Source organism: Poecilia reticulata, chromosome 4, assembly GCF_904066995.2.
Source record: "Poecilia reticulata chromosome 4, P_reticulata-male-v2, whole genome shotgun sequence".
Lineage (NCBI taxonomy): Eukaryota > Metazoa > Chordata > Actinopteri > Cyprinodontiformes > Poeciliidae > Poecilia > Poecilia reticulata.
Window position 1 is genome coordinate 24,846,495 of NC_088833.1, and position 26,018 is coordinate 24,872,512.

At 41.2% G+C, this 26,018-nt stretch overlaps 2 protein-coding genes across 4 annotated transcripts in view; one reads left to right on the top strand and one right to left on the bottom strand.

Moving 5' to 3' along the window:
- Nucleotides 1-16,861: 16,861 nt before the first annotated feature.
- On the bottom strand, nt 16,862-20,038 carry bloc1s2 (biogenesis of lysosomal organelles complex-1, subunit 2). Its single transcript, XM_008407386.2, has 5 exons — nt 19,844-20,038; nt 19,562-19,678; nt 18,699-18,818; nt 18,427-18,531; nt 16,862-17,531 (listed from the first exon to the last, which is right to left on the bottom strand). The coding sequence occupies exons 1-5, from the start codon at nt 20,007-20,009 to the stop codon at nt 17,500-17,502; spliced, it is 540 nt and encodes a 179-aa protein (XP_008405608.1). The 5' UTR covers nt 20,010-20,038; the 3' UTR covers nt 16,862-17,499.
- Nucleotides 20,039-21,158: 1,120 nt separating this feature from the next.
- usp24 (ubiquitin specific peptidase 24) overlaps nt 21,159-26,018 on the top strand; it is a 39,155-nt gene continuing 34,295 nt past the window's right edge. For all 3 annotated transcript variants that reach the window (XM_081606540.1, XM_081606541.1, XM_017304535.2), the window contains exons 1-4: nt 21,159-21,552; nt 25,002-25,170; nt 25,373-25,440; nt 25,533-25,676. In XM_081606540.1, the coding sequence (XP_081462666.1) occupies nt 21,274-21,552; nt 25,002-25,170; nt 25,373-25,440; nt 25,533-25,676 (660 nt within the window). In that variant the 5' untranslated portion in view covers nt 21,159-21,273. The remainder of the gene's footprint in view (nt 21,553-25,001; nt 25,171-25,372; nt 25,441-25,532; nt 25,677-26,018) is intronic.

Genomic DNA, 26,018 nt, shown 5'->3' on the forward strand with positions numbered 1-26,018 from the left:
AAACAACAACTGGAAGTTACTATTGGAATGGCAGAAAAGACGATGAAAACGACAGGAAGTGGTGGGAGGATGATAGTGCGGCGTGTTTGCTACCGACTTATCATGTGCACAAAGTTACTCACGTGTGATTTTTAACTGCATTTGTTATTTAGTGGAAATAAAGCAATTGTGTTGGGTTTTTTTTGTGAAATATAAACAAAGTTTCGCTCACGCTTGTAATGGAAACGTACCTGATGAAAGATCTGAAAAAGTTTTAGAGGTTCAAAACATTTTGAAAGGCACTGTATGATTTAAAATGGAATGTAAAAACATTCAGAAAAATCCCACATCTCTAGGCCGAGTCAGTACAGAATACTCCGATTAGCTCGATAACCTTTGACCTGGAAGGACCTCAGAAAAGTTTCCCTAAACTGGCCAAAAGAAATACCTACAGTCGACTTGCAGAGAGAATAGAGCCGAAACAATAGACGTTATATCACTGATAAACCCTGAAATGTGAAGTGGTGCTTTCTTTATGAGGTCACACTAATTCATCCTCTGGGATCTACGTAAGTTGAAACATCTTTCAGTTAAAAAAAAAAAAAAAAAGACAAAAACATGGCCGGCCCAACCCTGAAGCTGTGATAAGCTGCAGTCAATCATTAGCTTTTAGAAAAGAATAACAGAAAATAAGTATTTGTCTTTTCCAGGTGTGTTTACTCTGATAATATAAAGCATGAGAAGGTGAGCACATGTGATTTCTTCTATTTTCTGTCACACATGTTTCAGATGATCAGTCGCATTGCAGAATCATAAAAAGACAATCCAAGTAAATGCAAGAAGCAGTTTTACAATTATTCCACTGTTTCGGTTCAGAAAGCTTTCCAGATCGACCTGCACGTGAAGAGCCATCACCTCCCCAAAGCTACAGCTGCCATTTCCCCCAGTCTTTTCCAGATTTCTGAATTATAAACTTTGGACTTTGCTAGGGAAGGTGAGGCCTGCAGTGCTTCAGATATTGTTGTGGGGTTTGTGACCTGCATGAATTTTGCTTGGCCATCCACTCCTGGAAAGGTTCGCCACTGCTCCATGTTTTAGGGCTAATTTCTCTCACTGTGGTCTGCTGGACTCCCAACACCTTAGAAAATGTTTTGTGGTCTTTTCCAGACTTACATGTATCTCTTTTGGAGATCTGATCCTTCTCTATGTTGTCTGTCTGACGACATGGAGACTCTATATATTTGGTAATAATCTGCCTTATATTATGTAGTAAATTTAACAAAAAAATGTGTTTAAATATAATTCATGTGTAATTTAAGACAACGTAAGTAGAGAGAGCAGTTATATCCTATTACAACCTGTTTGAAATATGGAGACTGTGTATTACAACCCGTCTCCTCAGACACCTGATTTTTATTTGGCGTGTTTTTTTGTTTGAGCATCTTCATATGTCTAAAGTGATGATCACAAATAAAGACATATGAAGCTTCAATCAGTCCCAATGTTGATCCCAAAAGTTACAATCACAATAGTTTTGTAACTAGTCACAATAGTTGCAAATTATGCACAAACTTGAGATTTTCGCCAGTCATCCCAACTTTTCTGCAATCTGACCAATCGCCTCAACGTTTTCTGGATTTCCTTCCTTTCTGACCAATCACTGCAACTCGGCTGAATTTTGACCAATCCTTCTGATTCAATTTCAAAATCTCTGTTGAAACTCGAACCTGCAAGATGAAGACATGTGTGATATTGCATAGCATTTGCCATTGTTTGTTTTTGTTGGGGGTTTTTTCACAAACAAATTTTATGTAGGACATTGAATGACCAATATAATAATTTTCTTTTGCATTTTGACAACTCAAATTGTCAAATTTGATTTCATTTATATTAAGAGTGATGTTTCAAAAAGTTACTTGAAAATGATATTTGCACTAAAGTATCAACTATGTTAAAGTCCTGTCCTTTCTGCGAAGGTTATGTGCATTATTTTTTTTTCTTAGCCAGGCTATGTTATGGCAAAAATAAACCTTGTAAAAAAGGTTTATTTTTGCCTTTGACTAACTTCTCTAAAAAGGTTGCAGAAAAATCAGTGATTTTAGACTGCTGTGATCTTAAAAATCAGATCATAAATAAGATTGTCATTTGAAAATTGAGGTAAATGCATTCAAACAGCACTGTTGATACAACCTAGGGTTATTTTTGCCCTCTCCAGCAGTGAAAACGCACAGCAAACATTTGATTTCAGAGAGGAAACAAGAGACGCGTACAGTGCAGTGATATTTCCATGACCCAGCCCTCTACCCCCCTTGGTGGGAGATCTCTTATCAGCCGATGACAGGAAGGGATAAGTAATAGACACGAGCCGAGACTTGCCCAAACTAGTTGCATCAATCAAAGGAGCAACTCGCCCTGGAGCTTAGAATAACTGCAGCGTGATCCCCTGCGCATGCTTCGGCTGATTATTGGCCGTCCCCTCTCTCTGCCTGCCTCACGAATGACCTGTGATAATGATCCAGCTATGGCTCACCTCTGACCTCCGAAAAATCTAAACCAGTTGTGTGCAGAGGGAGAGGGGTGAGGGGGGAAGTGTGGCTGTGTCCGTGTGCGCAGTGGACCCCTGCCTGTGCTGAGTGACAGAGCCGAACTGTTGCCACACAGCCAGGGCTTCTCTGAAAAAAAAAATAAAAGAGGAGCAGAGCCAATAATGTACTTGTCTGTTTCTACCATCTAAGGCAACCTTGTTTTGTTTCACTGTAGATCATCAGCCGATATAGGAATGCGAAAAGCAGACGGATTTTTAAGTAAAGTACGGCAGCAGACTGTTTACCTGAAATCAGCGGCTGGAGGATTAAAAGTCTGGGACAAACTGGAGCCGGGTGGCGGGTGTGATTTATCGTCACCAGGGTCAGGTGCTGGATGGACGCACCAGGTAACCCACCTGCTGACAGGAAATCCTCTACGTCACACAGCAGGAAGCAAGTGATGTCGGTGTGCAGACCCAGAGCACCATTCCGTCACCCAAACACAACGCCACCAGAACGCGCTGACCCCGCCAACACCCATATCCTGTCATTATGCCATTAATGCTTCCCCTTTGCTCCGAGCCAATCCATCACGGCGACACGCCGAGCCTGTGCTCCAACATTCGACCCGTAACTGAGTCATTTTGACCCGAGGCAGAAGAACGAGTCTTTAGATCAGATTCAAGGCTTTGCTGAGTTCTTACCAACATCTTCCTGGCTTGTTGTAGAAAGATAAAAAAGTCATTGCGGCAACGAATGTTTTAAAGTTACATAAAATATATTCATGTTTCATGGAACCGTAGATGATGAGTGCTTGCATGGCACTACTGCTCATCATCTATTACTCATCAGAGACGTCGAAGTCTTAGTTATGGATTCAACGCGTCTTCATGACACCCAGCTTTTATGTGAGAGTTCTGGTGGAGCCAGCTGCACATTGTACGAAAGCAAAACAAACGACATCATCTTCCTACCACTTCCTGTAGTGTTGTTTGTGGTTTTCACCAGTAGTAACATCCGGCTGTTGATCACAGGACTCGTGTTTCCATCGCAGTATTACGAAACACAAATATTTCAATACGGCTGAAAAAAAAATAATAAATCACCTCCTCAAGGCAACAGCTTATCAAAATCATGATATCTTTCTAACTTTGCACAATTTTATGCTTGATGGAAACACAGCTAGTGATTGGAGAGTATGAAGTTATCTCCAGCGGAGGATCAAGGCTGTAGATTGCTGTGTGACATGACGTAACTGTGGAGAATACGTTATGAAAATTAGACGAAAAGTACAACTTGGTCACTACAACTATAGCTGACAATCAACAGAGGCTTGACGTGATGATTAGACACAGGTGTGTCAGAAGCAGAACAGAGAAAAGAATCCCCATCCTCACAGAGATCAGCAGACAGGAATGTGAGTGCTGAGGGACAAAGTGGAGAAAAACACACAGTCACCCCAGGATCGTGACGCTGTGTTTTTTCAGTGCTTTGGCCGATCCGTCGTCTCCTGAACCAGAGCCTACAACTCAGGTTTTTCTAACTTTATTCCTACGGTTCACTTTCTTAAAAACAAACCCACAGGGCAAGACGCTGACACTCAAGAAGTAAAGAAAGCACCCTGTTGGACTCTGCCAGTCGTGTTTCTTATTTCGCATCAACACAATGACTCAGAGAATCTGGCAAACATTTTGGAGGGGTGAGTAACAGTGCCCAGCGCATATTTCTGTTCTTAGATCATTAGTTCAATGCTTTGTTGCCCAGAAAGCATCAAAGCCTTTCGGTCTTGTATAGCGAGAGTTGCGGGGTGTAGCAGCCAACTACTCACTTTATAGTCCCGGGGTTTATATGCATAAATGTTTAGTGCATGTTTATGTACATATCCGGGGATGTTCAGCTGCGGTTCGAGGTCTACATAAACTCATTATGGTTACAAGATAGTTTTAGGGCTTTAAAGATTTATTGGAACCTTTCTAGTGCGAAGACTTTGAAAAACAAAAAGTGGGTGGACAAGCTGGAACGTCTTTGGAGTTTCCTCAAATTCACACGAGGTTAAAATGATTCAAACTGGCTTGTTTAGACATATAAATCTTTTAGCAAAAAAAGGTTATCATTCAACATATTATCCTTTGTCATCACAGTAAAACATTTCTTTGATAGCACTCATTGGATTGAGCAACAGTTTGAACCAAAGTGAAGATCCAAGAGGAGGAACTATACGGTCAAACAAGTTGACGAGTTATTTTTGAACACATTCCTAAACAAGATTAAAATCTGTGTTTTGATTTGAGCATCACCACTTTGTCTCAGTTCTGGGGAAGACCTAAATGATCCTCTTTACATGAAGCATGTTCAAGTAAACTATGGCTTAATGAAGTTTAACATCAGGAACTATCAAGCTCACAGTCAGTCTTAAAGCCCAATGGAATAACAAGGATGCTAGCTAATAAAGACAAAAGAACAAAGTAAGCGTTTATACTTTGGTGGTGAGAGCAACATGCTGTAGGCTTGTCTTGTTTTTTTGGAGGAATTGATCAGGGATGAGGACGACCTTATAATTCCTCATCTTCAACTCCCATCAACGGCTAGATGGCTGAGACTGGGAAACAATTGACTGTTGTTTAACAAGTGACTATTTCGGATTAACCAAAATTCAAACACACCTCAAAATTGAAGTCAAAATTGATAAAAACATGCAAATATTATGCTTCTATCGTGGCTTTCCCAAAGTCTCAACCTCAATCTAATCGAAAATGAAACAGAGTTGTCGAATGTCCAACCTGGATTATCACAGAACCTTAGGTGACTAAAAGCATGCATGCAATATTCAGGTTAGTCATGTAATTTCAACCAAATATTAGTAGACTGTATGTGCAGTCAGGATCAAAAAATGTAAAATTTTTTGAAAAAGTTAATTTATTTTAGTAAAGTAACTCCACTCACTAAGAGAAATATATTATATCTAACTATTCACAAATGTTAGATGATTATTTGCTTAAAGCTAATGAAAACACAACATTGGATATTTTATAATCACATCAGACCAATTAAAAAAACATTTTGATTAAGAAATGTGGACTTTTAAATTTTGCCTAAAGGGTTTTTTAAAATGTACTTTTAATCTAACAATTAGTCAGTCTAATTGACCAAATATGACTGTATATACGTCAGTCTGTATATTTCTGTAGGTAAGAAAGATGCCAAATATGTGCATTAAGTTCTGATTAAAACAACACTGAAGTCATTTGTTTGTAACTGTATGCCTGTCTAAGTTCTGGCTCAGTCATCAGTGATATCTCCGGGCTGTGCAGGGATGCATGGGGTCGATCCAAAGCTCCCACAGCATGCTGTTTTCCTCTAAAAGTTTGTTTTACTGTCGAAGCACTCTGATCCACAGCCAGGCACACAAACAAGGTGTGTGTGTGTGTGTGTGTGTTTAGGTGTGTGTGAGTGTGTGTTTGAGCAGGCTCTTTATTCTAATAATTGTTTGGTTTGGACTGCGGGGTAACGCAGCAGATTGCCAGGAAATAAAACAGTCCACTGTCTGGCTAGCAGAAACATAGTGGGGGTCTCAAGTAACCGATCCCGAGTTCGGTGGGTGGTACTAAATGATTTGATAAAGAGGTCAGTGTGTTGGCCAGAGCTCCTCTGGGTTCAGACCGTGAGATTTTAGAACTTTATTGAAATGGAAAGCGCAGAAACCTCCACGATGAGACAAGTTTTCCTTCTCAGTGGAGCTTTAAACAACAAATACTCACAAAATAAAGACACGTTTCCCTTTGTCTTTGTTTCCTTTTGCACACCGAGCCCTCGGAGGACCATCTTCAAAGCAAATCTTCATTTTGGTTCCCTCTTCTGTTGGTCTATGTCCCAACCTCATTTCCCCTCATTCCCAACCATCGGCCACGTGGTATTTCCATTCAACCTTGTGCGAGACAGTTGAGGGACGGTCGTTCGGTGTTCAAGATGGACTTTTGTGGTAAAAGCTTAATGGGGTGCCTCCCTGGTTCCTGTTGCTGTCTTTGACAGAACTATTTTAGACCGGCAATACCGGAAAACACACTTGGCGCTCCTCAAGTGGATGCCCTTTAAGAAGCTGAGAGGAAAAAAACTTGGTGTGGATCCAAATCAGGATAGGCCGATGAGTGCCTAGTAAGGATTTGACGAAGAGAGGAAGAGACATAGATATAAGAACCAAAGCCACATCATAATTTGCAGTCTCTCTGGGATGCTGGTCTAGTCATTATTTCTAGACTTACTAAAAAATTATCCTGCATGTTGGAGTACCTACCTCACAGCAAGAAGTTCTGGAGTCTTTCTGTGTATGGGTTCTCTCTTGGTACTCTGACTTCCTCCTCCTTTCCAAAAACATGCATCGCTTCATCTTTCCCTCCATTGTCTTTCGGTCAGGTGCAAAGCATCCCACAGGAGGGCATTCCAGAAATACATCCACTTGGCAAACTCTCTGCCTCTGGGGGATTCCAAGGCCTTCCCATACCAGAAAGGATGCAAGACCTATCCGGGGAGCTATGGGTCTGCCTTAGGTCTCTTCCTGGTGGGATAAAACCTCCAAAGGAAGGCAAACAAAGGGCATCTTGAGCAGCTATTCAAACTACCATATATGAGGTTTGTCCTTTTTATATGGAGGAGAAAAGGCAGCGACTCCCATAGATGACGGAGGTCTACAGTCTAACAGGCGGAGTCCCAGCCACCTAACAGAAAAGGTACAGTCTGAACTTTGTTCTTATGGCCATTATCCATGTCTTGACCATAAGGGAGGCTTCACCTTTTGACTAAGATCTATTTGTGCAAGATTGAATCCCCAATCAATTTATTTATCGCTTCCTCCATCCTGCCATAAAGTACCTAAACTTTTCCACTTGAGGCAGAGACTGAACCCAAACCGTGAAGAAATATGGCCTCTTATTTGTAGGTGCCATCTCTTGGGAAAAACATGGCTTGATTGAAGATTGTGTGTGGATGACCACTAGTTGTTTGTCTCACGAGTTAGCCTAGGGATAGATTGCCAACATGTGCAGGGAACCACCAATGCTAGGTTATGGTTCTTTATTGAATAATCCAGTGTTTGCTTTAGAGTCTAAAATATTTGTATACACAAGACAGTTTATCTGCTGCAAGTGCTATTTGTATTTTTCCCCCTCAAGGGTTTTGGGAAAATTGGTTCTTTCTTTGCCAATTTCCCATCTGTCCACCAAGTTTCCTGAATTTAAACTTGGAAGATTTTCTGTAAACTGGCTCTAAGATCTGATTACATATCTCTGACTCAGTTTCCACCTTGGAAAAGGAACAAAAGCTTCCTTTGAGTGTGTTTTCAGAAGGGAAAACAAACACGGACACAGTCGTAAACTGAAAAAGTATTCATTTATCCATTATTCAATGTACGTTTTTTTCACAAACTAATTCAGCTAAACCTAAACATGAGGTGACGTATCTTCAGAAACCCTAGAAGTTCAGTCACGATTGACTAAATAATTGTCAGTGGTGTTGTCTGAGGTATGTTTTTCACTATAAAGCCAACATAAACAATGAAGAAAATATAAACTAAACATATATTTTAAATTTTCATTATAGAAAAGAATCGTTCTATTATCTGCACTCGCTCATTCTTGCAGGGTTGTGGAGGGGCTGGTATCTATCTGCAGCGGTAATTGGGTGAGAGGCTGTTTACGACCTGGACAGTTTGCCAGTCCATAACAGAGGAACACACACTGGATACACAAGTCATACCTAGGTTCAATGTAAGCCGTCCAATTAACCTTGCAGTCCTGTTTTTGGACAGTGGAAGGAATCCGGGGTACCCAGGGAGAATCCCCACCTTCACTGAGTGGGATTCAAACTCAGCACCTTTTTACTACAGAGCAACAACGTTAACATCTTTGCAGCCTTAGTTTGAACAATGTTGAAAATCTTACCTTATAAGGGCGGTAGCATGTTGGGGTAAAACATGTAGGGTTTTTTTTGTTTTTGTGAAAAGTGAAGTTTCTGATTTTTTTTTTTTTTTACTGTTTTCCAAAGATTTTTTTCTGTTTTTCTCCCAACATTGCATTGCCTATAGTTCTTTAGAAACATGGTGGGAGTGCACTAGCTTTTCTCACCATGCTCTGCAGAGCGGTGCAGCTATTTGTCCAAACGAGGCATAATGAACGTTGATTGCACAAAACAAAACTCAAACTTATTACAATGCATCTGTGCTGGTTGTACAATCACATCTGGACAAGTGAGGAGGTTTTACTGAACAATATTAAAGGGCCACAGATAGATTTGTAGATGGTCAGATTCATAGAAGTCAATAGTTTTTAGTCTTTAATAGCCCCGTCTACATCACAAAATGTTAATGGTATGAATATTAAACAATTTAAACGGGTACAATACATAATAGTCACTGGTTTCTGCTGTGCCGTTCGATGGGCAGAGGTTGGTTTTATGGCCCATCCCCTGTGGTCGGCTTATCAGCCCTCATGCCTGCTGCATCCTATTATGTTGCCTTTGAATAGCTGCAACAGATTCTTATTGTTGCTGCACTGCAGCAAGGGAAACTTTTGGAAGCAGTGGCAGTCTGGAAATGACAAATTTACCTGGACAAGAGCCACTTTCCACTGAGGAGAGAAGCATGTGCGCTTCCTTTGGACTTCAAATAAATGTCCGAGTGTTTGTGTTTCCAGTGTTTGTATGATCTAAATCTCTGAGCGACCTCATACGTGATGACATCTAACCACACATGTCCACTGCTGCGCCGTGCAGCACCGCGACATACTCCCGATGACCCCCACGAGAGCGGGGCCAGCAAGCCTGTCTGAATATAATTAGCAGTTCCTGAAACGTCTCTGGAGAGAGTTTGTGTCCCAACATCATCCTGCGGTAGGGATCGGAGGTTAGTCAGCGTAGAGGTGAGTTTTTCTCATGAATGGTGTTTAGAAGTGTGCACACCGCTCGAAACAAAGCCTACACGGTTGTGATTCAGAAACAAAAAAAAAGAAAAGCTAGACGCTGCAAAAGGTGCGGGCGGACGAAGGAGGAAAGAACCCACCCTTCAGCATCCTCATCTGCATCCCAAGAGTTCCTGTTTATGGGGTCTTCTATATAGGGTGTCGTTAACGTACAAACACACCCACCGCCGCCAAGCGAAGGAGGAAGGAGGGCCGTCAAGAGTCTTTAAACAAAAAGACATTTTTAGAAAGGACCTCTTGAGTCACGGAACAAAGGCGGGAAGTGACATGACGTCGCACAGGAGGGAATCTGAGGGTCACCGGTGGCATGACAGACACGCCTGGGGAACCGTTTCACACACACACAGACACAACCACGCTTGGCCAAGGTCCTGCGTTGCTACCAAAATAACAATTTCCTCGTCTCCCATCTCATTTGCCGATTTTAGGACCGTAAGGATGTTTGGTATTCACTTTGTCCTTCCTTGAGCAGATTCAACAAAGGAGTCCACCATGCTTTATCAGGAGGCGTTTGGATTTTCTGAAACGATCCACCGGTGATGAAGGATTATACAATGCAAAGAAAGTTGCATAAGTTTTGTCACAGCACAGAGCCGACGGGAGTTTTAGCTTCTTCTTTACTGATTAATGTCAAACTGTCAGTTTTCATGCATTCATATGAATCAGAAACAATATGTTTGTTTTTGCTTAAAGCAGGACATTGCTGTGATTACAGGTGACCCCGTCATCAAGTCTGCTTCATATACTCCAAAATTCAAACATATGAGCAAAAACACACGGCAGTAAAACTAAAGGGAAACTAGTATAATGCATCATGTTTGCAAAAGTATTCACACCCCTTCAGCTTTTCTGTAGTCTGTCACATTCCTCACATACATTATTCTATTGGGGTTTTATTATTTGATAGACCAACAAAGATGCTGTTAGTGGAGGAAAAACAAACAAACTCCATCCTCACCATGTTACATGATGGTGGCAGTATCATTCTGAGAGACTGATTTTATTCAGCATGTAAGGAAAACATGGAGCCTGGTAACTTCCAGCAGGACATTGAGAGTAAACGTAGAACCAGATATACAATGTAATAGTTTAGATCAAAGCATATTCGTGTGTTTGAACGTCCTAGTCAAAGTCCTCGTCAAAATGAAATTCGGAATCAGTAGCATGACGTCAAGCTAATGCTCACAGACGTTTTCCATCCGATCTGGTTTTTGCAGAGCACGATGAGAAACTGATCTATGCGTTTGTCTTTAGTCGCATTAATTACTGCAACAGTGTCTCCACAGGTCTAACTAAAAATATCAGGCAGCTGCAGTTGATTCAGAACACTGCTGCTCGCTTTCTGACTAAAACCACAAATATATCATCCCAGTTCTGCAGTCTTACCACTGACTCCCTACAGGTCAGAGAATAGACTTCAAAATGCTTTTGTTAAAGCACAAAAGTACACTGGAGACCTGGCACTGCTGTACCAACTTTACAGACCACTCCGGCCTTCTGGTTCTAGTCAACTCTGCATCCCCCGAATCAGAACCAAACATGGAGAAACGATTTAAATCAGGACTGAAACCTATTTGAGTAACAATAAGGAATGCAACTTTTTTTTTTATTGCTTCTCTTTATTTTGCCACAGTAATGTAACGTCTCCTTTTTTGTGTGTTTGTCGTGTTATATTTTTACCCCGTAAAAAGCCCTTTGAACTGGTTAGTTGCTGAAATGTCCTGGGCGAATAAACTTGACTTTGACTTGACACGACGACCACAGATTTGTGGTGGTTTTACCGAGTCAGGGGGGCTGAATACACAACTGTATCAAATTCTGAGTTTTGAATTGGAAAGGGAAGCCTAATGTGTGCAAGTTCTCCAAGGGGTCAAACATTGTCCTGTTGGCAAAACTGATTCAATTATTTAAGAAAGCTGAGTGGTTTGTCAGTGGCACAACAGATTTAGAGATGTTTACGTGACAAGACGAAGACGTGTTAGAAAAGTAAGCCAAGGTTAACCGTAGAAATGACTCAAGGAGGTAAAGGGTCAATCTCTTCTTTTTCCTCTCTCATATGACTACACATACATTACACAACACCACCAACATCCAGTCTCACACATCTGTTGTAGATCTATTACAGAGTGTACAAATCTAGAAACCAGAGGGGGTAAAGCCATCAATCCTGCTTCCCCCCTCTCGTTCTCCTTTCTCTTCGTGACAGTTTGAATAATTTAGGGAAACCTGATGTTTACTAGAAGAGTAGGAAAATACTTTTTCAGCATAGTGCTTAAATCAGGAGGGAAAGGCAACATGCAAGCTGGATAATTGAACATCGGTTCCTACGACGACGTCATCAGCTGGATAATTTGAGGCAATCAGGATAAACAGGGTTCAAATCCGTAAAGTAAATCTGGAGATTCGGTTACACGAGATGACTCCTTCTTGGATGAAAGTGTGGCTACCTCACAGACACACACATCCACACAAGCAAGCAGCGCTAATATCATTTGTCTGCAACACCATTTTTTTTTTTCTAATTCAATATGTGGACAGTTCCTGGATGTGATGGTAGACCCGGAGAAAATAGATTATTCAGGCTTTGGAATAAAGGGGAGATGGTATCTCGATACTTTAACATTTGTACTGAAAGCCACGTTATACAACGCTCTGACTCATGTCGCAAGGATTTCAATTCATAAAAGCTCACCAATAGTTACATGAAATGTTTTAAGTAAACAAATGTTCACAAACGTTGCCATTAGAGATTATTTTAAAAATCCACATTAAAAAGACCTGAAATTTACAGATTGTTTTTCTTCATTGTTGCACTATAAATACACCTTTTTTTTAAATCTTGAATCTTATTTCAAGATTCAAGATGTGGTTTATGGTAACCACACAGGTTACCATAAAGAAACTCCTGTAAATGACTAAATGACATTGCACAGTGTCCCCAGATCTCAGACCATCTTAAATAAACAGACTGGGCATAAAGAAAGTAACTTATCGCAAGTGAATCAAACGTTAATGTAAAATTTCAGAAATACACTGCAAGTATTGAAAACATTGTTCATGTTTCAGTTTAAAGGCAGGTTAATCAGGCCCAAGTATGTAAAGGTCCAGTGTACCAACAAATATTTTAAAACTGGGAACAACTGGAATTAACAAAGTCAATTCTAATTGTAGGAATTGCAAAAATACGTAGGGCCTGGTTAAAAAAAAGTTCTGGTGTTCTGACCATCTGTGCTTCCCAATAAATCGTCTTACCTTGTGGCAATGTGAATCTGGACACCCATGTCACATCACCCGTTGTGTACTTGTCTAGATCTGCACTAGAATACAACAAACTCCTGTTATTCTCAGGGATTTGAGTCCTCAGCGGCTCACGAATCGGTGAAATTAGCGAATACTTGACACCCCCATCTAAAAACATTTGTAACTACCCGTTTTTAGTGGCTCAAACAACAAATATATCTTACAATGTATTAACATGCGCATGTATTAAAAAGATAACCTCGGAAGCTAACATCCACAGTCTTCCTTTTTGCAGCTCTTTGGAGAACAGCCAATCAGTGCCGGTTATTTTTCGCATTGCAAATGCGAACCAATAGCGTGTCAAGCCACGTTGTCCTAAAGTATTTCAGCATCCAAAAATGTACTTTCAAACATTTCAGATATTGTACGAAAAAAAAATAATTCTTAAATAGGTACATTTTTTGCACATAATTTGGAGTCATGTTCTGCAAACAAAATCTGCCAGTAGGTGACTCCTCGTATCGGTGGGACACGCACCATTATGAACAACCAAATTAGTTTTCTTTCCCAGCCAGAACTGCATGTAACAACATGTTCTTACGGCCTTGGTTTGGGAGGTCTTGAAGGTTGTTCTATTCTGGGTAGAGCTGCTTTCTTGTTTGAAGTATAAAAATTTACTGTTTGATTGGACAGAAATTTGAAGTAGGGCGTGGTTACTCTGCAGACACTTGCTGCTGTGGGAGAGACCTGAGACCCGTCTTCTCTGTCAGTTTCTCATCAAGTATAAAGCTAGAGAGACTTCTGTTCTTTTCTACTCGAGTAAAGACAAATCTCTCTCAAGTTGTTCTTACGGTGTGGCCTGTGTCACTGGGCATGCTGGCCTGCACAGATACAGACAGATGAACACTGATGGTTCTGGTGCCAAAGAGTCTGAGTGGACTCCTAAAGGGGCTGTTAGGAAGAGTGTCGGGTCAATTTAGATAAAGTTCTGAAAACATGGAACCCAAAAGGATGGAGGAAGAATATGAACTCATGCTATGGCAACATTGAAAAAGACAAGCCAGTACTGACCTAACATTGCATTTTAACCACAGTGATGTTGGTTTCGACTTAACTGAGAAAGAAAAAACAAAAAAAACAAAAAACAGACTGGATCTGGGCAAGTAGAGTACGACACCCTGAGCGGTTCTACTGTGAACGTCAGGGATCCAAACAACGCAGCAACCTGAGGTTCTGTGCCATCTGGTTCCGCTTTACTTTCGTGCATTGTAATGAAGGTCTGGACATTTGGGTTTACTCAAAATGGATTGAATTCCAGCTTTGGTTGAACTCTTCAAAGAACATACCTGACAAGAATCTGAATTTCGGTTTCGGGTTTCTGAGAGGATGGATGTGACGGGTTTCTCAGAGCGCTCCTGCATCCTCACCTTCGTCGTCCACACGGCGGACGATGAAGGCGTGAGCTGAACGGTTGCCATGCCAAAAGTTGACCTCGTGTGGATTTGCAGGCTCTTCCTGTTGAAGGTGTTTGAAGTTTGACTCACTTCCTCAGATCTCACATGTGGCTTATATTTGCTACCCAAACACCAACCAGATCTGCGGGCTTCTTTGAAACGAGTGGATGTAAACACGAACACCCCCCTTGTCACTTATTTCAAGCTGCTTGGATGGCTTTGTAGTGGCACGGCTTTACGCGGACATTTAAAAGGCTCAAAGCGAGGCAAACGAGGGTTGCTCGTCCAAACTGTGTGTGAGAAAGTAAGAGGAAGACAAAAAGGACACAAAGGGATTTCACAACACTGCTAAAGCTGTTGACATTGGCCAGCTACAAAATGCTCAGTCTGCACAAGACGGGAAAAACAAAGAACAAATGTGGTTTGAAAATCATTCGAGTGTCCTCTCTCACTCATTCATGAGCAAAAAAAAAAAGAAAACATATGTGCTTGCCTTGTCAGTTACACAAGTTTGTGGTGTGGCATCTGGCCCCGTTGTTGTTAACTGGCTCAAGCTCCATTTGAGAGTGTTGAAGAGATCAGCTCCAGCGCTTCTGCTGATGACGGACATGCGTTTGATACTTTGACTCGTCACAGTGCTGGGAAATTCTGACCTCCATCACCTCAAAACAAATCGAGGTCAAGCTGTTCGAAAGTATCCAAATCAGATGCATCTTCAGAGAAGTTAGTATCTTTCCTTCAGGAGATATCTTTTACTACCTTGAAACAATCCAAGTCTTAAAAACATAATAGTTGACGCAAACAGCATTTTACAAATCTTTAAGCTGTTGACACATTTGCATTTAAAAAAATAAATAAATAAATAAACAAATAAAAAGGTTAAACAGAAAATGGAAAGTGACTACTTTATGGAGAGATAAGAGGAAACAAAACTTCATAACCTTGTCTGTTCTGAGCTCTGGATCAAGAGTTAATCTTTGGAGAAGCAACAACAAAGACAACATGACTGAAGGCGGAAAGTGTAAAAATGAAAGGTAAACGTTTGCAAAAACTATCCAGGAGAAGCCGCATTCTGTATGGATTAAAGCTCTGTGGTTGACAATCCTATCCCCCGGTTTCTTTCGTCCCTGACAAAATGACACCTGTAGGGCAGAAAGAAAGAGATGCACGTCTGAGGTTCTGTCACGCTGCGGCGCTAGAAGGACCACGTGTGACAAGGGAAGAACGACAGCGAGGGATTACCAAGGTATCCTACAGTAAGATGTACAACTCGGTGCCAAATAAAATCACCTGGTCGAAATGAACTTGGTTTTATAGCAGGAAAGCAGTTCTGAAACAAAACATGGTAGAAAAGGAAAGAATTGTTTTACTTTGACAAGCCGTGAATCACGAATTTACATAATCTTGAATAGGAATTCATAAATTCAAACCGTTTCACTACAAACTTACAAAATTCAATGTGTTGGCCAATGACTTTCACATCATTGGCCAACACAAAGTAGTGCATGGTTGTGTAATTGAGGGAAAAGAAAACATCATTTTGTTTGATGTTGGAAGAACACCTACAAGAAGCTGCAACATATTCAGCTTCAAGCAGGATGACACCAAACGGATGGTTTAGATATCATGTTTTATAATAACTCGATCACAGTCCAGACCTAAATCCAACTGTAAATCCATTAAAAAAAACAACTTAAAACTGATGCTCAGTTTTAAGTCTGACATATTTTACCACAAGAAGAAAAACATAGCCTCGAAATTCCTCCAGCAACAAAGTCTGCAAAGTAATTGAAATGCCAAGCTAAACATTTCATATTTTTACTTTTATTTGCAAAAACCCCCAACTAAAAAATTATTACTTGTGTTGATAACAAAACTAAATACATGGAGCTTTTCAAGTGTAAGGTGTAAAGGAGAGGCGACTACTTTCCCAAAGCAGAATAATCTGCTATCTGAACTGTTTTTTTCCACCATAGCTGGAACCTACAAGCTATAAAAACTACAGAAATTCCTTCCACCTTCCCAGTCTTTAGGCCAATTATTTAGCACAGAACATGCAATACCCACCCAAACTTAACAACATGAGAGGGTTGGCTGTGATTAATGTTACCTTCTGTACTTTGCTCGAGTGCCTCCTGGCACGCACATATAGACTCCAGAAAACCGCCCAAAGCTCACGACGCAGAGTCGAGGGCCTTTAGGAGAGGACTGAGGTGTATACTCCAGGGATGTGGGGAGGAGGGGGGAAAAATAAAGCAAGGAAAGGGAGACATGGAAGGATCACACAGAGCAACAGTAAATAACGTTACAGTATGAATAACGAGCTCCCTCTGTGCCGGCGTCTCAGCTGAACTAATGACAGAGACCTGTTTTAGATTAAGCCTCACACACAAATACACATCCTCGTGAGGTTGGCATACAATCAGAAGAAAGATGCAACGAGTTTAGACGATCTGCTGTGCAGTTGACGTGAAGATGGAAACAAAGGCAGCAGCTGGCATCCATCCGTTGCTTTGAATGTGCGACTAGATGCCATCCGTTTCCCTCTGCTGAAGCTTCACTCCTGTCCTTTCTGTGAGAAAGAAGTAACTCGATCCTTTCTTGTCTAACAGTGGTTCGGTTCCCCCCACCTCTCCCAAGCAGGAAAACAACTGATGTCTAAAAAAAAAAAAAAAAAAAATCCTTAAAGAACCAATCGTGGTGCAAGACTGCCATCTGCTGTAAGTGGCAGGATCAGGCTTTATTTCAAAGAAAATGTGATTTCAGGAGAACACGACATGATGTTGACTTTATAAGGAATCTTATGTGAGCTACAAATTTAAAACAAACTGTAGAGTTTGTCTTTAAACTCAACATTAGAACTAAGCCTCAGGTTTAAGCAGTTTGGTGTTTTATGAACACTGCCTGACAGAATAATTAATGCAGAGTAAACTCAGATTATTGTCTAACATTTTAGAAAAGAAATGCCTGAAAAAAAAAGTTTCTGACATGATTAAGCTTTAAATATGCTTTAAGAAGCAAATTAACTACGTTTGTGTCATTTGCTTCACTTTTAGATACGAACATCTTCCTGATATTACTTAGGAGAGGCTAACAGTTGGACAAACAGATGTGGCACATCTTGGTCGCATGAACAGAAACCAGTGATACTGGAGTCAACACTCTGGTATTAGTGCATAAAGACGGCTGCTTTCGCAGGAGTGTTTCTTATTTTAGCTTCAGCCACAGTTCACATCCTCCCCTGCAGCTCTTGAGTCTGTGGCAAGTAGAGTGGAGGGCAGGGATGGGTGAAAGAAGGCGAGAAGGCGCCGAAGCCCTCAGTCTGCCTCCTCTTCATCGCTTCTCCAGTTTCTTGAATCTGGCTTCTACAAATAGAAAAACAAAAAGGATTGTTCCCTCCACAGATAAAAGCGTGTCCAGTCTCTAGGACCGAGATGAAACGATATCAGATTTTAGAGTTTCCCCACAGTGTATTTATAAGCCTGGCGGGCCACCAGGCTTTACTTGTGCCCCCACCATACTTAGCATTATTTATTTATTTTAGTTGTTTTTTTTATCATTACCTTTTTAAGACTTTATAGTTGGTGTTTAGGTACTAATCTTCCAATAATGCATAACTATCGAGTGATATTTTCAAATTTCCTGTCAACTTTAAACATTTTTTAACTCAAAACTATGGCAGCCAGCTGGATGAATGACTGCCTTAGCGCAACGAGCTCCGGGCTTAGCAAGTTTTCTGAGGGAAAGTCTGGATCTTATTTATGGTTATGATAAAAATTAAAATGGCTAAAAGCGTTTTTCTGAAAGTAAAATTGCAATTTTCTTCATCACTAAATGCAGAAGGAAGTAAATTATAAACACTCAAACAAACCTGTTTGTCACTTTTGTTCTCCATGTAAATCACGTATTGTCGAGTGCGTCATAAATGATGCAGCGCAATCAGAAAGTAGGAAGTTATATATCTGATCGTTTGATATACAGCCATTATTTTCCAACAATAAAAACATTCCTTTTGCAGTAATCTCTCATGTGTTTGTCCCATGTTTATCTTCCTCCTGTTGTCTTGCAGTCTGAGAACTGAGTGATAGGATTTACTGCAATAACTAGAGTTTCAATACTTTTTGTATTTTCTTAACACATTGAACCAAATCGGGATGATATTGGTAACTTATGTATCTTTTTAATTAAAAAAAAAATTCATGATTTCTCAGCAGTAAATACACTTTGGCATTTCTCTCTACTGTGTAGCACATGTCTTACCCAGCTTCTTGGAGTATGCATCCAATTTGTATGCAGCCTGTTCGAGGGATGACACTTGTTCCTCGATCTTATTTATTTGGTCCAGGTAAGGCTGTAGGCTCGCATCTGAAACACACACACAGACACACGCACACACACACACACACACACACACACACACACACATAACCAAGAGCTCTTCAATTCAGAAAGAAATCAGAAATGGAAGAGAAAAAAAAAACAATTCATAAATATTGATTTTTCTTTTTCTTTAAATTATGCTACATTCTTACACTTGTTGTTGAGATCCTGCAGGTTCCGGCTTATATTGATGCTAATGTCCTTCATTTCCATGTATTTCAGGCTTGTGAGCTTGTTCATGTTCTCCAACAGCAGGTAATCTTCACACGTCGCTGAGAAGAAAGTCACATTTGTTCATGATAGACAAGAAACAACAGTAAAGAAAAATGGAATAGAAATAAGAATAAGTCCATTTAGAGACACACTTCTAACCAGCATACACTAATAGTTAATGTACACCAAACACAGGGTGTTGGTGAGATTTCTGGTGACTTGAAATTTGTCAAATGTATGGTTCAAAGCTAGCCAAACACATCATTTACATCCATTAAGCATTCATAATTTTATAAATATTTACTGTTAAATATTGTTTTACTGAGAGCAGGTTTTTCAATTATGCATTTGACTGAATAGCTGCTGTATTGTGTCTGCAAGTATTTTGCATGTTTTATGTCTAAATTAAGTGACATTATTGCCAGATCACTTTTCCATTTTGCCAGATTACATACTAGCATTTATACTTAAACGAAAGATTAACAGGACAATCCATGTGATCGGCAATGATCGGTGATCGGCAGTGATTGGAATCGGAAGCAAAAAACCTGATCGGAGCATCCCAAGTAACTTGTACAACAAGATTAACCAGATTCATTAGAAATGATGGCCAGAGAGAAGTCAAGAAAAACTGCTTTGACAATAAGTGAAACAAGTCTGAGTGAAGTTTGGGAATATTTTTAGAAAAGTGATAGGTAGTATCTAAATTATACATTTTAGGCATGCTTAAAATTAGATTGCAGTACACAATGACAGCTTTAAAGAAAGAGCACAATGATGGCACTGAGAATAGATTTAACACCTGTTAGCTCCCCTTGCAGGAAAATGGCCATCTTCTCAAACATGTCAGAGCACAGCTCGTTGACATCTGGCTCTGCGGGCTCCACAGCCTCCTCTGCGGTCTCCACACCTCCATCGCCTGAGCAACAACAATTTGAAGCAGAACTAAATTATTAAGATGAAACCAAAACTGCAATGCAATAAATCATCAATCAACAATCAGATAAAAGCAAAAACACATTTGTTTACTGTGTGTTTTATTGTCATTTGGGTGCTAAGGAAGTGCAAAGAAAGAACCACGTACTGTTTGTTCCAGGTTTCTTTGGCGCACTCGACGGGGCTTCCGGTGGATCTTCGGGGCGTTCAGCTGCAGCCATGCCGCTAGCAGCTGCGATTAACCCCGCCGAAACGGCTGCTGGTTCCCTGGAAATACTGTCCATAGCTGCGGCTTCATCTCCAGTTGCAGCCATTTTGTTCCTGTTTTGTTTAGTTCATTATCACGTGAGCCCGACGTGAGCCCGGCGATCACGTGATGCGCTCGCGGCGAGGCACAGCGACCAACGCCCCCAGACCGCCCCTGCTCACGCGCAATGCCACGCCCTTCTTTGTAAAACCTAAAATCACTGTTCTGGTTTTGCTCTAGAAGGGAATTTTGAAAGCGTAGTGTTTATTAAAGTTTTAATAAACATTTTTTGACAAAAAATAAGATGGACAAATGACTTGCATTAAACGTTTTTTTCCTCATTTCTTTTGTGGAAAAATGTAGGGTTAAAAAAATACCTTCAAATTTTATTTTGAATATCCTATAAATCTATGCTGCATTTCCACAAGTAGACTTATAAAATATATAGAACAATTTCTATTATACAGAAAACAGGGGAATCATTGCATCAAAAAGTATGAAAAAAGATGTAAACGAATAAAAAAAAAATCTAAATGTAAAGCATATTGCATTTTTTTTTATTTCTCACAATTACGAAATTATTTATACCTCGCAGAAATAGATTTAAAATTTGTTCATTTAAATCAATATGTGGTGCTCATTGATCAGCTGGGGATTCCTCAAAAGATCTTACAACAAAAAAAGTAGTATTAGCTTTAAAAAATATATATACATTTGACATTATTTACAAATAATGGCTCACCGGAAATTATTTATGCTCAACTATTATTATTATTATTATTATTATTATTATTATTGGTAGTAGTAGTAGTAGTAGTAGTAGTAGAAGGAGGGAGCGTGATGAATTGTGTTGATTTTTTCCTATTATTATTTTAATTTTTTATATAATAATAATAATAATAATAATAATAATAATAATAATAATAATAATAATAATAATAATAATAATAATAATAATAATAATAATAATAATATAGGTCGGCTTATTGACTTATGTTCATCTTCTGAAAAAAGTTAAGTTCATGTATCATGGACTTCCAAACATAACTCCTCCAGGTGAAGCCGCATGGACGGTAAACACTAATAACAAGGCTTAAAAAAAAATCACTGAATCATCTAGTACTGTCAGTGTGCGCGCTCCCGTGGCCAGCCTGCAGTTCTCGGAATGCAGAATTCACCGTATCACCTGTGTCGGCGCTGTTCTGGGAGAAGCAAATCGTGACAGGCAGGCTAGCTGCGGCGGCGGACTGTAAACATGGCGGCGTGCACAGCTACAGGGCTGTGCCGAGCACCGCTGTACAACTAGTGTGGGAAGCGGAGACACCCCGAAAATGGAGACCGAAGAGGAGCAGCACATAACGACGCTCCTCTGCATGGGTTTCCCAGATCCTGACGTGATACGGAAAGCGCTCCGGCTGGCAAAGAATGACATCAACGAGGCAGTGGCGCTTCTAACGAACGAGAGCCCCGGACTCGGCTATGGATACGAGCCGATGGAGAGTGGGCCTTCCACCGGCTTGGGCTCCAGTGGGGACGGGGAAAACAGCGGGAGGACTGGGACTAGTGGGTTCGATCCCCCTCCAGCATACCACGACGTCGTGGACGGCGAGGTAAGCGCAACACGCATCGGCTCCAGGAGCGAGTGAGGAAATATGGTCGGTTGTAAGTTGCAACAGAAAGTAGGCTCGCCCATTTAACTAGCTCAACTTAGCGGCTACAAAGCTACATGCAGCAACCCCTATCTTGAGCTGTCAGGGAGAAAATGATCCACCAGTCCCACACAGACAGGACATGCTAGCACTTCATACTGATATAAAAAGAGCTCTTGGACAGTATGTTTAGTAACTTTACTGCTAAAGCTTAATGAGAAATTCAAATTTGCAAGCTAGCCTAGCTAACTAGCTAGTAGCTTTTTTGTAGCTAAGTTGGAGGGTGAAACCCGCCAGTAATTTGGAGCAGCAGCGAAAGCATCACTTTCACAGATGTTTAAAGCAAGCTCTGGTTTAGGATGGTTCTTTGATTGTCATCTAGACTGTTGAAATGATTTGCATCGTATTATCTGCCTCTAACCAGGAGACTGTCTGACAGCTCGACCACTGTTAAGATTGTATTTCTAACTTGACTTTGAAGCGGTTTCGCAATATCTATAGCAAAGGTGCCATTTTGGTAATAGTTGTGTATAGATCCATATGTTCTTATGAGCGATCCCTCTCATAGAAGCAGCAACTGGTTGCCAGTATAATACTTGCTTACGGGTCCTAACTTCGTCCAGCCCGCTGTGTTTATGTGCTGCGAAAGCTATTAAATCCTCCGGCCTCTCATAAAGCTCCTGTCAGCATAGCACAGTAGAGATTGCTTTGACTGACCCCCTAAAGCAACACATAGCCGTGTTTCCTCTGCTGCCTGACCTTTGACCTGTTGCTCTGTCAGAAAACCTGTTGTGGAATAAGAATGCTCTTTCAAAGTCAGTGATTTCATAGGTTGGTCATGAATAGGCAGCTAAGTGATTCTTACAGATAATATTAAGGCGTTCAAGGAAAAAGTCTGCTTTACATTTTGATTGTGACTTAAGATGGATTGATTTTATTTATTTTTTTAGGTCTGGTCTGCTAATTCCAATATGAAAAAAAAAATCTGCAGCAGGATATCTGTCAGTGGTAGTAGTCCCGAATCCATTGTAAAATGAACAAATTGCAAGAATATTCCCATTTATACATTAAATATGACCCTAATTTTTGTACCTTTTTTAAAATGATTATTATTAAGCTCAAAAAATTTATTTTGCTTTCCTATTCCTAAACTAAGTCTGGTTTAGCATCATCGCTCCTTCTAAAAATTTGTAAAGTTAATTTGTAGTAACTTTACAAATTAAAGTTACTATCACAGTTACTAGAAACTGCCCTTATAACAAATCTGAATTGGGTGAACCAGTCGAGAATGAACAACTCTTGAGTGAGTAAAAAATGTGAAACCAAACTGATCTAAGTTGATCCATATGCCGATTTAAAGCACGGCAGCCGGGTGAGGCATTAACCACCGGGCACATCAACAACCAAGGACTCTGTGACGACACATTCATTTTTCAAAACACCTCTGGAGCAGAACTTCCTGACGGGAACTCGTCAAAAGTCACTTCCGTGTGAGGTTTGAAGATGTGAAACGTTCTGCGCGTGCCATAACACAAAGGACGAACGCGATTAATTCCCCCTTCTCTTAGTTGCCGTGTTTATGTGTAACAGACCGGCGTTTGGTCTGTGGCCTCGTGTGTCGCTCCTAAATATAGTTCCTCCCTCGGCCGCTCTGACACACACAAACACGCTGCAGTTTTTGCGCAGAGTTCCCAAGAGGGCTGTGGGCGCACGGTAACAGAGTGGGGCAGAGTTACCCGCTCGCCCCAGCACAACCACACACACACATTTTGCCTTCCACTCTGCTTATGTCTTCAGGTGTTAAAACAACATATGTTGGTCATTTCGTTTCCGATTGGGATGTCATTTGTTGTTCCTGCTCGGACGTTTCAGGTTTTCTTTGCCATATTTCTGTTGGGTTTCCAACCGAACGTCTCTATTAACCGTGTCTTCCTGCTGCTTTCCACCTCTCATCCATCTGCTTGTCGTGTATCTAATTTTCCTAGAAAGGGGAAAGGATGAAACAAGATGCATCTCCGGTTGCATCCTCCTCCCTCCCGCTCCCTGCACTTCGCCTCCTCCCGTTAGACTTAAAGTGCGGCCTATCACCTTACTGTCACGTGTTTGACGGCGTTTGATGCACGCGAGATCACACTGACCGCCGGGCACGGGGCCAGCAAGAGATTCTCGTGAGCGAATGTATTATGGATTCGGTGTTATTAGAGAAATTAAAAAATGTATATAATATGATCACAAGAAAGCGGCAATTGGTTCTTGATGCTGTTTCATAGACATGAACAAACACATAGATTGGCCCCCTTAAGCCCTTAAAGTTGTTTTCGAAAAGCAAACAAAGCGGAATGTTATTCCTTTTTGCCGTTCTGCTTTTTATAAACTAACAACAGTATAAAACAGGCTGATTTTAGCCAATGAATTATCAGGTTTATTTGTCATCGGTTGCTTTAAGCCACTTCGTCCATCAACATTTTTGGTAAGAGCCTAACCTTAAACTTAGACAGAGATTTTAAAGAGATGCGGCAAAAGCAAATGAGGTGCATTAGCAGTTCCTGCTAACAACTTATGGTGTCATCTAAGACGTATTCCTGTGAAATGTGAAATATCATCTCTGCTGCCTTGATTCTGATCTGCTGGCATGTCGTGACAGTTTATGTTTCTTGTCGCGCAGGTCTTCAGTCAGAGGCCTTTTCAGATTCATTGCAAGACTGACTGCTACTGGGAGATCCTTGCTTCGGATCCAGAGCTAAAAGAAATGTTAACGATTCTGAACCAGCCTCAGTAACTGTAGCATAAAGGTTATGCCTAAGGAGTTCACTGAATAATATGTAAGCCAGTATTGGATGTGTGTTCAGATTTGGCCGACTTGACCCAACTGGGTTGTACTGCATTAATATTTAAACTTGTTGGAGCCCGCAGGTAAAATAGGCCGTAATAGTCTTTGCTCATTTATAATGTAGCTGGAGATGAGTTCTGGGGGGGTTCGGTCGGCCGGGGGGGTCTGCAGACCACATCAGTTACAGTTCAAACCTTCAGTAAGGGGACGGTCGCTCTCGGATACGACAATATGTATCTGACCTTATGAATATATTGGCAAACTTTTTGAGGTAAATGATTCAGTTGGTTTTTTTTTTTTCAGCTAGGGCTAAATGAGCTGTTCTCTTTCTGTGGATTTCTCCTTCATTTGCTCAGTTGTGGCAGATTAACATGTCAAGCTCCCTAATTAAATGTGTGGAGATGGAGCAGAGATGAAGGGCAGATGCTACAGAGGAGATTTGTATTACCCTCGCATCACGCAGAGGTCGGTTTGGACAGTCATAAAACAGAAAGGACGAGCTCTGGGAGGGAGAGCGGGGGGGGGATAAAGTCACCTTCTGCGTGTTGGTAATAAATTTGCCACGCCCGTCTGTCTGCAGCGAAGCAACGACGAGAACGGAAACTGCTCGGGAGGCAGCATGGAGTTCCCCACCACCAACCTGTACGAGCTGGAGAGCCGGGTCTTCACCGATCACTGGTCCATCCCCTACAAGAGAGAGGAGTCCCTGGGCAAGTGCCTCATCGCCTCCACCTGCCTTGCACGGCACGGTAAGAGAGCGCGGGTCATCTCGTTTCACGTTCCTAAACACAAAACGCCGTGGCGGTGGGATGGTGTCGTTGGACCGCCGGGTGGTTTTTACCACATGCCGCTCCTGCGGACGCCCAGTCACACGGCTGACTGCGTATTCCGACCAAATATCTTCCTCTTCCGAGTTCAGATTCAGAGCGCTGAGCCTCCCTCTCTCATCAGGTCTGGCGGACGCCGATGAGAACTGCAAGCGGTTTGTGGATCGGTGCATGCCGGAGGCCTTCAAAAAGGTGAGCCGCGAAAGGAACGGAGCGACCGCCGGACCGGATGGGCTGAGCCGCTCGTCGACTTACTCTGTCTTTCCGTTTTTGCGTCTCGCCAGCTGTTGACCAGCAGCGCCGTACACAAGTGGGGCACGGAGATCCACGAGGGGATCTACAACATGCTGATGTTGCTGGTGGAGCTGGTGGCCGAGAGGGTGAAGCAGGACCCTGTCCCCGTCAACCTGATGGGGGTCCTGACCATGGTGGGCTGTCTCTCTGTGTCCAGGAGATTGTTTTACATGCAGGGAACATCTCTGTCCCACGCCCCCTGAACCTACCACGTTCTAACCACAAACTTCAATGTGTTACATTGGGATTTTATACCTTTAGGTCAACACAAAGTGGTGGGGGGAAAAAAAGAAAAGTTGTTTTAAAAATATTTTTTTTACATATCTGCAAAAAAAATTTTTTCTTTATACTGAGCCTCCTTTAATCTGATAACTATGAGGTAATGTTTGTAAAGTTGCACGGTAAAAAATGAATAGCGATGTTTTGGTTTATTTAAGCCTGTCATTTTTCAGTCATATTTTCACCATGTTCTATGT